Source organism: Lampris incognitus, chromosome 9 (assembly GCF_029633865.1).
Source record: "Lampris incognitus isolate fLamInc1 chromosome 9, fLamInc1.hap2, whole genome shotgun sequence".
Taxonomy (NCBI): domain Eukaryota; kingdom Metazoa; phylum Chordata; class Actinopteri; order Lampriformes; family Lampridae; genus Lampris; species Lampris incognitus.
In genome coordinates, this window is record NC_079219.1 from 48,129,065 (window position 1) to 48,141,970 (window position 12,906).

The following is a 12,906-nucleotide window of genomic DNA, read 5'->3' on the forward strand; positions in this document are numbered from 1 at the left end:
ATGAGGTCCTTTCCAGATTTAAAGACACTGTTTTCATATTCACCTTGAGTCATTACAACGGCTGGTTGGTTCAAAACTGCAGTTTGGTTTGTGGGCCCGGCGGACAATTAAGGCACATTAATTTGTATGGCTGACTGTAAGTCGCAAGGTGTCACTATGACAGGTATTGTGGTGTGTTTAAATTGGTTGACAGTTCCCCCCCCCTCCCCAATTGTACTTGGCCAATTACCCTACTCTTCACATCCGGCTTCCCACCCGCAGACACAGCCAATTGTGTCTAAAGACCCCCGACCAATCCAGAGGTAACACGGGAATTCGAACCGCCGACCCCCGTTTTGGTAGGCAATGGAATAGTCCGCTAAGCTTCCTGGGCAATTGGTCGACAGTTCACTGGACTCATAAACCAGTCTATGACGTCAGGAGAGCTGCAGAGACCGCTGAGATGCACAATGACTTCTGATCCAGCGTCGCCATCTAGTGACCCTCTGATCTCTCGGACATGACGAGAGAGGAACTGGCATATCGGCATTATGTGACGAACCAAGGTCACAGCTTCACCGTCATTCATGAAGACTGGCAATGGCTAGAGTTTTACAGTGCTCTGCAAATCTCCATCTTGCTTTGTAATAGGCTCACTCCTCATACAGCCCTTTTTTGATTCAGCTTTCTCCTGCAGATACAACCCTGTTCATTTTCCAAGTGGACCAACAAGTGCGCTTCTGTAGGTCAACTCCAGCAAGTATACTTTGAACTCAGATATGAGGTCAACCAAGGCACATTCATTAACATCACAGAGAGGCACTTCATAGCTGTGACTCAGGGACTGGACTCGCTGGGCCTCGACTTGTAATATCTTCTGAAAACCATTACTGCAGCGTTTGATAATGTCTCCAACTCCCCTTTTCCCTCTCTACACATACACTGCGTTAGCAGATTAACTACTCGCCGATTAATTAACACAATTACCTCTGTGTATGCCGATCGCCGCCTTATCAACCTTCGTCAGGCCCTTAACTGTAAATTAATTATTACTCCCCCCCCTCTCTTGTCATTTCTTAATTACCTTGGATCCAGGAGGAAAGGAAAGGCCCGTGTCAGCTGCTCCATTTTGTCTTCGCGTTTATAGAGGTTTTGCTTTGCGCTCTTCGGTTCATTAGACGGGATCTGAAAACCTGCAGCTCTCCTGCTGATGACAGGTGCAGAGCGGATAACACGATCTAAAGGTGGATCTTCAGACCAGGATCTGTTCGTAAGTGGCTTTGAAAGCTTTTCTTTCTTTTTTTTTGGTGAGGGTGACCCTTGCATCACGGAGACCGTTTCAGTTCAAACAAACACTTTATTTGACCCCGTAAATTAGGATATCATCGCTGATTAGTCCTGGTTCGATGTGGTCGCTGGTCACTTCAGTGGAGTTGTTCAGCGGATCACTGAGGATAAAAAAACACATGGAAGGAAATTGTGACAATGCGTTCTTTCATTTCAAATCCAAACGATTTAACGGTTGCAATCACACATTCTGACCAATCTGTGGACTCGCATCTAACAGCCGAAGACCATCCTTGCAAATAATACCAGCCTGGTTATTATACAAATATAGCCACATAATTATGGTTGAATGTTTAAATGTAAGCCTCAAACTGCTTGGTACGGTTGTCTTTATCCTGTTTGAAAGGATGCACAATGGAGGGAGAAGGAAAGAAGACTTGTGTTCAGTTGTGATGCTCAGCCAGCAGGGGGCATGTGCACAATCCCATCACTGTTACCCCCACTACCGCTCTACCATCTCTATAACCTCTATCCCCAATATCCTCTACATAACCTTTATCTTTAACACATCAGTATCTAACGTTAATGCCTCTACATTTAATATCTCCCTGTCTCACTCCATTGCCTCAATGTTTAGTAGATCTGCATGTAACTCTAGAAGCTCTGTGTCTAATACTGCTGTCTCTACTGCCTCTCTATCATCTTTATATCCTTTAACTTGTGGGGCAGCCGTGGCATAAAGGTCAGAAAAGCGGCCTTGTGACCGGCAGGAAAATGTGGGGGGCGTGACTAGACGGTGCTCTTCCCTCCCTCAATACCCACGGCTGATGCACCCTTGAGCAAGGCACTTAACCTCCAACCAACTGCTCCAGCGGAGCTGCTGAGCGAAGACTGTGTTTGTACTGGGCAGCTCCCAGGTGTGAATGTGCAGGCCGTTGCTGAAAAAGAGCACACGTGCTCAGCATACTACCCTGAGTAAATAAAGGTTAAAAAATCATCTCAATCTCTAATACAACTATCACTGATGCCTCTGTATCTATCTCTATATCCTCTATCTCCAATACATGTGTCTTATCATTATAACCTTCATCTCTATTACAGCAATGCAGTAGTGGATCTAGAGATTTTTTCCTGGGGTGGCAAAGGAGTGGCAAGACTGTGTCCCAGAGGTGGCAGCTGCCACCCCTTGCCACCCTGTAGATCCGCGCCTGTGAGGGGGAGGGGGATTCTAAATCGGCGACTTCTGTTTGAGATGAGTTTGGTGCGGGTCTCATTGACCTTCACCATGCATGTACATAAAATATACTTTAAAAACATATTATCTGATTTATAAATGGGGTGGCAACAGGGGTGGCAAGACTGTGTCCCAGAGGTGGCAGCTGCCACCCCTTGCCACCCTGTAGATCCGCCCCTGCAGCAATGTCATCTGTATTATCCCTGTCCTTGATATCTGATATCTATGCCTATACCTCCACTACCTCTAACTCTACATCTACTACTGCTATGTCTAACGTCTCTGGATCTGGATCTATCTTGAAAACCTCTGAATCCATTTCTAATATCTCTATTAGCACTACCTCTAACATCGCTCTCTTTTGTCCCTGAATCCCATATCTCTATCTCTGACACGTCTATCTCTAGTACCTTTGTATTTATGCCAACATCTGTCTTTATTGTCTCCTTTTGCATTTTATTTAGCATTTTTCTAGCTGCAACAGCCATACAAAGCGCTTTACGGTTAACGAATCCCTCACACCCGCGCACGCGCGCACACAAACGTGTCCTCCAACGCTTGTATTATTATTTAGTTGTATTTTCATTTAAACCACTAGATGTCACTGTAACTTTTGAGTATTGTTTTACCAGAAGCGTTGTTGTGTCGTAGAAAGGAAGTGACATATAGGGAAACAGGAAGTAGACGCCGAAAGCCATCCATGCTGCAAGATGTTCATAAAACTGTAAGCTAAAAGTCATCCATGTTCTCCTGCGTGTTTTATATGCCGTCCATCTCTACACACGCGCGCTGATGGCGGTGTCAACCGTGCAAGGTAACAAACCAGCTCATCCGGAGCAGATACGGGTGAGCCCTCTTGCTTAGGGACACAGTGTCGGCGCCAGAACAAATCTGACGGCCGGGCCTACGGTTTTCACGGGGGGGGGGGGGGGCATGAGCATTAGGGCTGTCAAATGTACATTCTACTACTACTACTACTACTACTACTTTCGGCTGCTCCCGTTAGGGGTCGCCACAGCGGATCATCCGTTTCCATTTCTTCCTGTCTTCTGCGTCTTCCTCTGTCACACCAGCCACCTGCATGTCTTCCCTCACCACATCCATAAACCTCCTCTTTGGCCTTCCTCTTCTCCTCTTCCCTGGCAGCTCCATATTCAGCATCCTTCTCCCAATATACTCAGCATCTCTCCTCCACACATGTCCAAGCCATCTCAATCTTGCCTCTCTTGCTTTGTCTCCAAACCGTCCAACCTGAGCGGTCCCTCTAATATAATCGTTCCTAATCCTGTCCTTCTTCGTTACTCCCAGTGAAAATCTTAGCATCTTCAACTCTGCCACCTCCAGCTCTGCCTCCTGTCTTTTCGTCAGTGCCACTGTCTCCAAACCATATAAGATAGCTGGTCTCACAACCATCTTGTAAACTTTCCCTTTAACTCTTGCTGATACCCTTCTGTCGCAAATCACTCCTGACACTCTTCTCCACCCACTCTACCCTGCCTGCACTCTCTTTTTCACCTCTCTACTGCACTCCCCGTTACTTTGGACAGTTGACCCCAAGTATTTAAACTCAAATGCCTTTGTCACCTCCACTCCTTGCATCCTGACCATTCCACCGTCCTCTCTCTCATTCACGCATAGGTATTCCGTCTTGCTCCTACTGACTTTCATTCCTCTTCTCTCCAGTGCATACCTCCACCTCTCCAGGCTCTCCTCAACCTGCACCCTACTCTCGCTACAGATCACAATGTCATCCGCGAACATCATCGTCCATGGAGACTCCTGCCTGATCTTGTTCGTCAACCTGTCCATCACCATTGCAAACAAGAAAGGGCTAAGAGCCGATCCTTGATGTAATCCCACCTCCACCTTGAACCCATCTGTCATTCCAACCGCACACCTCACCATTGTCACACTTCCCTCATACGTATCCTGCACCACTCCTACATACTTCTCTGCAACTCCTGACTTCCTCATACAATACCACACCTCCTCTCTCGGCACTCTGTCATAAGCTTTCTCTAAATCTACAAAGACACAATGCAACTCTTTCTGGCCTTCTCTATACTTCTCAATCAACATTCTCAAAGCAAACATCGCATCTGTGGTGTTCTTTCGTGGCATGAAACCATACTGCTGCTCACTGATCGTCACCTCTCCTCTTAACCTAGCTTCTATTACTCTTTCCCAAATCTTCATGCTGTGGCTGATCAACTTTATACCTCTGTAGTTGTTACAGTTCTGCACATCGCCCTTGTTCTTGAAAATCGGTACCAGTATGCTTCTTCTCCACTCCTCAGGCATCCTCTCACTTTCCAGGATTGTGTTAAACAATCTAGTTAAAAACTCCACTGCCATCTCTCCTAAACATCTCCATGCCTCCACAGGTATGTCATCAGGACCAACTGCCTTTCCACTCTTCATCCTCTTCATAGCTGCCCTCACTTCCTCCTTGCTAATCCGCTGAACTTCCTGATTCACTATCCCTACATCATCCAACCTTCTCTCTCTCTCATTTTCTTCATTCATCAGCCCCTCAAAGTACTCCTTCCACCTTCTTAGCACACTCTCCTCGCTTGTCAGCACATTTCCATCTCTATCCTTGATCGCCCTAACTTGCTGCACATCCTTTGCAGCTTGGTCCCTCTGTCTAGCCAATCGGTACAAGTCCTTTTCTCCTTCCTTAGTGTCAAATTTACATTCTATATTTGAATATTCTTCGATTGTGAATTTTTTTATTAATTATTTGCTAAATTAACCTTCGAATGTGCGCTTAGAATCCTTACTTGTGCTCTGCTCTTTTCCCCCGTTGTTTTCCATTCGCGCGCACAGACGCTACAAGCAGATCGCGTGAGCTTACTCGCAGCAAACAGCCCACTACAACAACACACTGGTATGCTCGCTGCACTGCGTCACCGTAGGCTAAATGGCTAAGCCGAAAGAACCTCGAATCAAAGAAAAAAGTGGTGTGTAAGGTATGCCATTGTTGAGCAAGTGTAACACTCCACAACTAAGTTACGAATTTAAAGCAACATCTTCAAACTAAGCACCCATCAGAATTCGCGCAGACCTGTGACGAGGCGCCGGCTTCAAAACAGCCGCGCCTGACAGCGTGTTTCCCACAACGTGTTGCCTCCCCGCCCCGGCACTTCTGCGCGATCAAAACGTGTTTTTTTCCAATGCTGGGAACATCGTTAACAAAACACGTGCAGCACTCGCCTCTGACCAAGTAAATCGCCTTGTATTTTTAGCAAACAATCTCTAAAATAGTCATGCGAGCTGCGAAGTTGTCAAACTCAAATGGACGTTTTTCCTTTAACGTTAATGCTGTGGCCATTTGAGTTTGGTCAGTGTCCTCCCGTTCCGTCCTTGTTGGGACACACACACAGATTTGGTGACGACAGCAATAGGCTAGTTCTGTTTGTATTATTTTTCCGTATGTTATGCAGTGTGTTTTATGGTTTGTAAAATCCCGTTAGGCAGCCAAAGAAACCACGAGACCACGAGAAAGTCATTTTCTTATATCCGTCATGATTTTACAGTTAGCTAGCTAGCTCAGTCGATTTTGCCACGTTTTTAAAGTATCCTTTTCCCGTGTGTCACACGCAATTACCACCTGAATGGACAAAATCACACACTGATGTTCCGCTCCGGTGTCCTCCTAACCCCGCTCCTCCACAATCACGAAATTTAAGCATTTTATTTCATTGATTATTATTATTAATGATTATGTATTTAAATGTGCTATGTGCATTAATTAATTTTAATTTTTACATGATGTTCAGGTACTAGTTTTCACATCATCACTGGGTAATTGGCGGGGGGGCACAAATTTCATTTGGGGGGGCGAGGCCCGACCAATGCCCCCCCCCCCCCGTAGCGCCGACACTGTAGGGACACCTCGACATTTTTGCAAGGAGGAACTGAGGATGGAACCAGCGGGGTCAGCCCTATGTTCCCACATTTCTAAGAATTTTTTTTTCACTGAAAATTTTGAAAATTAGGCCCTATGTTCCCACAGCCCTATGTTCCCACGTTTCTAAGATTTTTCTTATTTCTAAGATTTTTCTCAAAAGGGTTAGGGTTAGGGCTGTGGGAACATAGGGCCTAATTTTGAAAAAAAATCTTAGAAATGTGGGAACATAGGGCTGTGGGAACATGGGCACGCTCCCGAACCAGCAACCCTCCAGTTACCAGACTTGACTTGACCTGTTCTACCTCCTGATCCACTGCCGCCCAAATGTCTCTGTCTCTAGTACTTTATATACTTTAACACTTTCTTACCTCATTCACACATGCAGTCTTTCCCTGAAATGTTCAGGCACGCTTCCTGCGTGGGGTTATGTGTGAATTGGAGCAGGGATCGACATTTAGGGAAATCTGTACCACTGATTTCCCGCCTGTAGACCATGTGTCATTTCAGGGGAAATGCCGGTAAGACTGTTGCGAATGAAAGCAGTAACATTGCAGAGAAGCGCACGTAAAGTGTTAACGTCCGTCTGCTGAAAAACGCTTACACGTCGAGCGAGCGAACCAATCACAAGACTCCGCTGATGACGTATTTGAATCCGCGACAGTTGCCTTGCGTCGTGGGTGATTTGACAATACTGCAATACAAGAAAAGTTATTTTTTCTTTCTTTCCAAGAATGGCTGGAAACTGGACAGGTTCAGAAATAAAGGAGCTCCTCTCAGCCCGCGCAGTGGATGAAATTGATGTCCATAAGCGTCGCATTACCGCCATCTCCTTTAAAACGTCATTTTAAAAAAGGCTTTTAATTCGTTTTTCTTTTTGTATTATGCTTTTATTCATTTGCTTTTTCTCAAGGTTTTTATTTCATTGTCTTTTATCTATGTTTCTATTTCTTGATTGCGTTGTGTATTTTCACTTTTTGTGTCTGGAGCACTTTGTAAACTTGTTTTTGAAAAGTGTTACAAGAATAAAGCTTATTTATTATTATTATTATCTGCAGCTGGATAGCTCAGTTGATAAGAACGCATGATTTCACGCTGGAGATCAGGGGTTCGAACCCGTGTTTGGATGACTCTCCAGTAAGAGTCTGTGGCTTAGCCTCTTAATGTTATACAAGTCAAGTCAATTTTATTTGTATAGCCCAATATCACAAATTACAAATTTTCCTCAGGGGGCTTTACAGCAACATAACATCCTGTCCTTAGACCCTTGCATCGGATAAGGAACAACCCACCCCCCCCCCAAAAAAAACAAAAACAACCCGTTTACAGGGAGAAAAAATAGGAAGAAACCCCAGTGAGAGCAATAGAGGAAGGATCTCTCCCAAGATGGGCAACGTGCAATGGATACAAGCCAAATTACCTCTGCGATGTACATCACTTTGGGTAAAAGCGTCTGCTAAATGAAACTGTAATTATCTGCTGGACTCTTCCCTTGCACACATGCCATAATTGTGCATTGTGGACATTCGGGCACATGTGAAAAGTCACAAGACGGAAATGTTCCTGCGTGAAGCTGCATCTGTGAATGCTGAAAATCACTAGCAGTGCCTGAAAGGTTATCCCAGTAATTTATCGGCAACTATGTGTGAAAAGCACTTCTGTCTCACCTTTTTAGGCCCACTGCAGCAGTAGAAGAGCACGTCATTGAGGGCAGAGTCGTCCAGGCCATACTGGTAGTCTTCCATCCGGATCTGAATGCCGCAGATTCCTCCTTCCTCACACTCCTCGCTCCAGTAGCCGTACTCACCCCAGTCGAGGCCGGGTCCCTCCAGTATGGGACCACTGCTGCAGCCGAACTTGATGTTGTTGGCTACCGTGTCGTCACCGAACATACCCTCATTGGGCGCCACGCGTAGCTGGAAGGCGGTGAGCACACCGCTGGGGCAATACTGAGGATGCGACCAGTCACCGAAGCTGGCGGGGGGGGGGGTGCAGGCAAGGAGAACAGGGAGGTAGGAGATTGGCCAGGGAAAAGACAATGGGACAGAAGGGATTAGACATGTAGGATGGAAGTATTGGAGAGAAATCAAGATGTTTCAACATCCAGGCAACTCATGTGCAATCTTGGCAGGAATAGCCTGTTTACCCCCCCCCCCTCTAAATCAGATGGGTGGCAGCCAATCTTCTGCTGCCTCGTGCTTTTAAATAGTTTGTTTTATTTATATAACCCTTATTCAACCTTGACGTGGCCAGGTTAGTCTAACGGGGGGGTTATTCACTGCAGTGACGCAGCGATGCGTCACTGCTCTAAAAACATTTCTAGGGGCGCCTCGTAGCTGAATGGTGGGAGCACATACCACATGGCTCGGGTCAAGCCGGCGACTTTTGTTGCAAGTCTCACCCCCCCCTCCCTCCCCCCCATTTCCCGTTTGCCACCACTATTGCTGTCTAATGAAGGTATAAAAAAAAATACCCCCAAAAAATAAATAAGAAGCCATAATCTGTCTTCTTAGACCAGTTTCATTTTTCTTGCATACTGGGAGGCACACAAACATTTATGGAAAATCAAACGAATTAACAGAGAATCCAGATATGAAAGGGGATGTGCAAGTTGGACAATGGGTTCATCTTAAACAACCACCTCTTCATGAAATGACCTAAAATATAAGGGAGGAGGGCGGCTGGCCTGTGCCATGGTTAGAAACATTACAAATTAATGATGCAAGTAAAAGGTGAGAAAAAATAAAGGTTCCTTTATAGTATGTGAGATTTATTACATAGGGTAATAAATGCCCCAGGTGGCAATCTGAGACTTGCAGTCTCTGCTTACTAGCCTGTGTGGGACTCAACGGTGTACAGGAAGCTTCTGTCTTTATTTTTGGCACAGATCAGACGGATTCCATTCAGAGCAGTGTCATCCTGAACATACTGGTTCGGCTCCACCTGAAAAAACAAGAAAAAGGCCATTTCTGCACAAAACCCTTCACATCTCTCAAGCCCTTCTTCCTACAACCCCCCCACCCCCCCCCCACCCACCTACTATTGCCAGTTTTTCATCGCAGCTTCTCCCCTGATTAACTGGACCTCTACTGACAATGCTCGGAAATGTTTTACTTTGGTTAAACATTAAACCCTGACCCTTAACCCTGACCCTTAACACTAACCCTAAACCAAATCATCAGCCGTTAAACCTTAACCCCAATTCCAAACCCTTAATCCTACACCTAAACTCTAAACCTAAACACCAACTGTTACACCTAAACCAATATATATATATATATATATATATATATATATATATATATATATATATATATATATATATGTTTTGTCTCAGCTACAATGAAACTTAAAAATGCTACATACATCATCTTTTGACAGACAGCAGATGAATTTTACAAGGAAATAATCAAAATTCTTGTACTTTTCATTAATAGTGATATCGATGATAATAAGAAAAATTATGAAGAAATCTTACCCTAAGGCTAAACCCAATAGCAAAGAAATTGTCAGGACACATCTCAGGCCAGGTCCAGTTTCCAAACTGCCCTCCATTGGGCACAGTCAGGATAGAAGAATAAGCCCTGTTGTTAAACAACGTACCGGCACGCTGCAGGACGGCTTTCTCTTTACATAGGCCAGGGGACAACACAGCCAACATGGCCACAATGCCATACCACACGCTTGCCATATTTACTGCAGACTGTCGATCTCTGGTCCAGAAAAGCCTCCAGAGCAGTGGTGGTGAGCAGAGGGAGAGCTCTTATAAATGTCCTCTCGCTTCTAGAATGGCCTGAAATGTTCCCAAATCTCCTATCAGAATAAATCATTGATAGGATGGGTGAGTGACCTGAGAAGTAACAGCTGTTGGCTACGCTGCCAACAGCTTCCGAATTTAACTCTTTTATGTTTTATTTTCCATTGCTTTCAGTTTGCTCGTTGAAACTCCATGATGTGGCAATCACTTCTGGGTGTGAAGCGATAAAATGGCTTGTGTCAGATTTTCTCTCCAGCCTATGCGTCGTAAATAATTGCATACAAAATTTGGAATTACAGAAATCCATCCTCACCAGAGGTATGCAAATGATCAAAAGAGAGAATTCCAGTCAATAGCTTTTGACTGGAGTTTTGGGAAAGAATCCTCTCCCCATACTGTGCTCTATCTGTTTCTATGCTGTGTTCTATCGGTTTCTGTGCTGTGCTCTATCTGTTTCTGTGCTGTGTTCTATCGGTTTCTGTGCTGTGCTCTATCTGTTTCTGTGCTGTTTCACAGTACATCTGCTATAATCCCATTCATAATTTCACTGGTTTGTTTATTATACTGTATCACCCAGTAAAGAACCTTTTTTTTTTACAACTAGCTCCCACTTTCAACCTGAAACTTTGCACAAATCGTGGTCCAACGTATAAACCTAATTTAAAAGAAGTAAGTTGTCTAAGAAGTCAGTCTTGTTTTCAAGAACGGTCTGGATGTGTACTTTCTGAGGAACGGGCTTTCTATTGTGTGCCTTGAGTGAAGAGGCACAAATAAAACTGATGTTCGTAAACATGTGAAAGAGTTAACATTATTTCAGCTGAGAGTCCAGGACACCCAATATGATTTCTCAGGACGCTCCAGACCTTACGAGAGAAAACAGGTCCTCTGTTTATTATAACTGACTGCTTGTGAATGCTTGGTTTCTTCCTTTAATTTGACTGTTAAAATAGCACGGCACCTGATATTTTCCATAATTTGGGGGGGAGTATAGTGAGTAGGTTTGGGATCTGCCACCATGGGAAGCAGTGGGGGGAAAAAGAAAAGGATTGTAACTGGTATGGGGAGTGAAGTCGCCCTCTGGTGGTGGTGTTCATACATTAGTGTGGAATGTCTTGGTTTGCTCTGGTATTTCTCCATTATAAATGATTATTTGATGCATCTGGACTATGAAGTCAGGTCCATAATAGTAACTGTCATCTTACCATGGTTGGAGACTCTCCAGTCTCTGTACACTGCTGATGAAATATTTTGACTGGGTAGGACAAACACCGGTGCAGCAGCAAACAGCAATGTGTTTTGGAAACAACTCCAGCAGACAAAAAGATTGAAATGTGATGATGATGTGGCCATGCCTTTGTTGGACAGACAAAATATTACTATATAACAGTGTTCACATATAGTTTGATGACTGTGATAGATTTGCTCCAATTGCTTGCTCCAATTGTTTTTAATTACAATAAATTGAATTGGATTGAATTGAATTATCAATATTTACAAGTGTGGGAACTGTTTAATGCCAAACTGATGGAACATAAGCCAAAATGGCTGCTATGCCATGTTTGTAGTTCTTCCTGGCAGAAGCAAGGTCAAATGGCAGATTTCAGCTTTGGATTCTCCACAGAGAATTTTATGAGAAAAAAACAAAACTCTGGCTACATTACATTACAGAGGCTCCAACAGGATGACTACACAGTTCGGCACCCTGAATGGCCATCCAGTAGGCAGAAGATACATGAGAACAGACCCCAACCAGCTGAAACAATCCTACCAGCCATGACAGCTGAAGCTACTGAGGTTCAAATGAGAATCATGGCCATACTAAAGACAGTCAACCCCGGGGCATGGTTTCCACGACTCAGTGACAAAGTACAATCACAAAGCTTGCCTGCGGATGTGAACACAGCCTTACGCAATATCTCAACTGCCACCATAACAAAGACCAATGAGCTTGTAAAGCCACTGCAACCATAATCCTGGAGATGCTTGGGTACAGGATTAAGAACACAGATCACCAACAGTACCCTCCATGGAAGAGAAGGCTGGAAGCCAAGAGTAAAGCAGCACAGAGAGATATTAGCCTGTTAACAGAGGTTCAGAAAGGTTTGATGAAAGACAACCCTGCTTGAAGAAGTATAGCAAACTGTCCATAAGTGAGGCCTGGAAACTGCCAAACAAAGGCTCACAGCTCTGGCCTCCAGGCTGAAGAGATACACTAAAGAAGCAGAAGCCTTAAAAGTAAATGGCCTGTTCCTCAAAGAACCATCCAACGTGTACTCCCAGTTTGCAGAGTCAAGCCAAGTCAAGTCCATTTTATTTGTATAGCCCAATATCACAAATTTGTCTCAAAGGGCTTTGCAGCAATACAACATCCCGTTATGCTCACACACCAGAACCCGACCCGTGTGGCGAAACCCAAGGCAGACAGACACAGGATGACAGTTCAAAATCCAAATGGGCGGTTTTATTGGGGAGGAGAATAACAAGGGAGGGAGATAACAAATACTGCCACTAAATAATAAATGGGATAGAGTGGGGGGAATGTATGGTGCAAAAACGTTCTGTTAGTGGGATGTGTGAATAAACTATGTGTGGTGTCCAGTGGTTTGCGTATATAACTATGTGTGAGTGTTTTTAGCCAATGTGTGGTGCGGTATGTAAATGACAAGGATGTGTTGAATAATGTGCGTGCACCTGGCAAGCAAGTCCAGTCCGTGATCCAAAAGGGGTTGCCTGAGGAAG

General features: G+C 44.6%; 1 protein-coding gene across 1 annotated transcript; it reads right to left on the bottom strand.

The window, feature by feature from the left end:
• Positions 1-1,316: 1,316 nt before the first annotated feature.
• LOC130117814 (vitelline membrane outer layer protein 1 homolog) lies at positions 1,317-10,176 on the bottom strand. The gene is made up of 4 exons (XM_056286053.1): positions 9,889-10,176; positions 9,241-9,353; positions 8,078-8,384; positions 1,317-1,427 (listed from the first exon to the last, which is right to left on the bottom strand). Exons 1-4 carry the CDS (start codon positions 10,099-10,101, stop codon positions 1,425-1,427), a joined length of 636 nt encoding a protein of 211 aa, XP_056142028.1. The 5' UTR covers positions 10,102-10,176; the 3' UTR covers positions 1,317-1,424.
• Between the last annotated feature and the right edge of the window lie 2,730 nt (positions 10,177-12,906).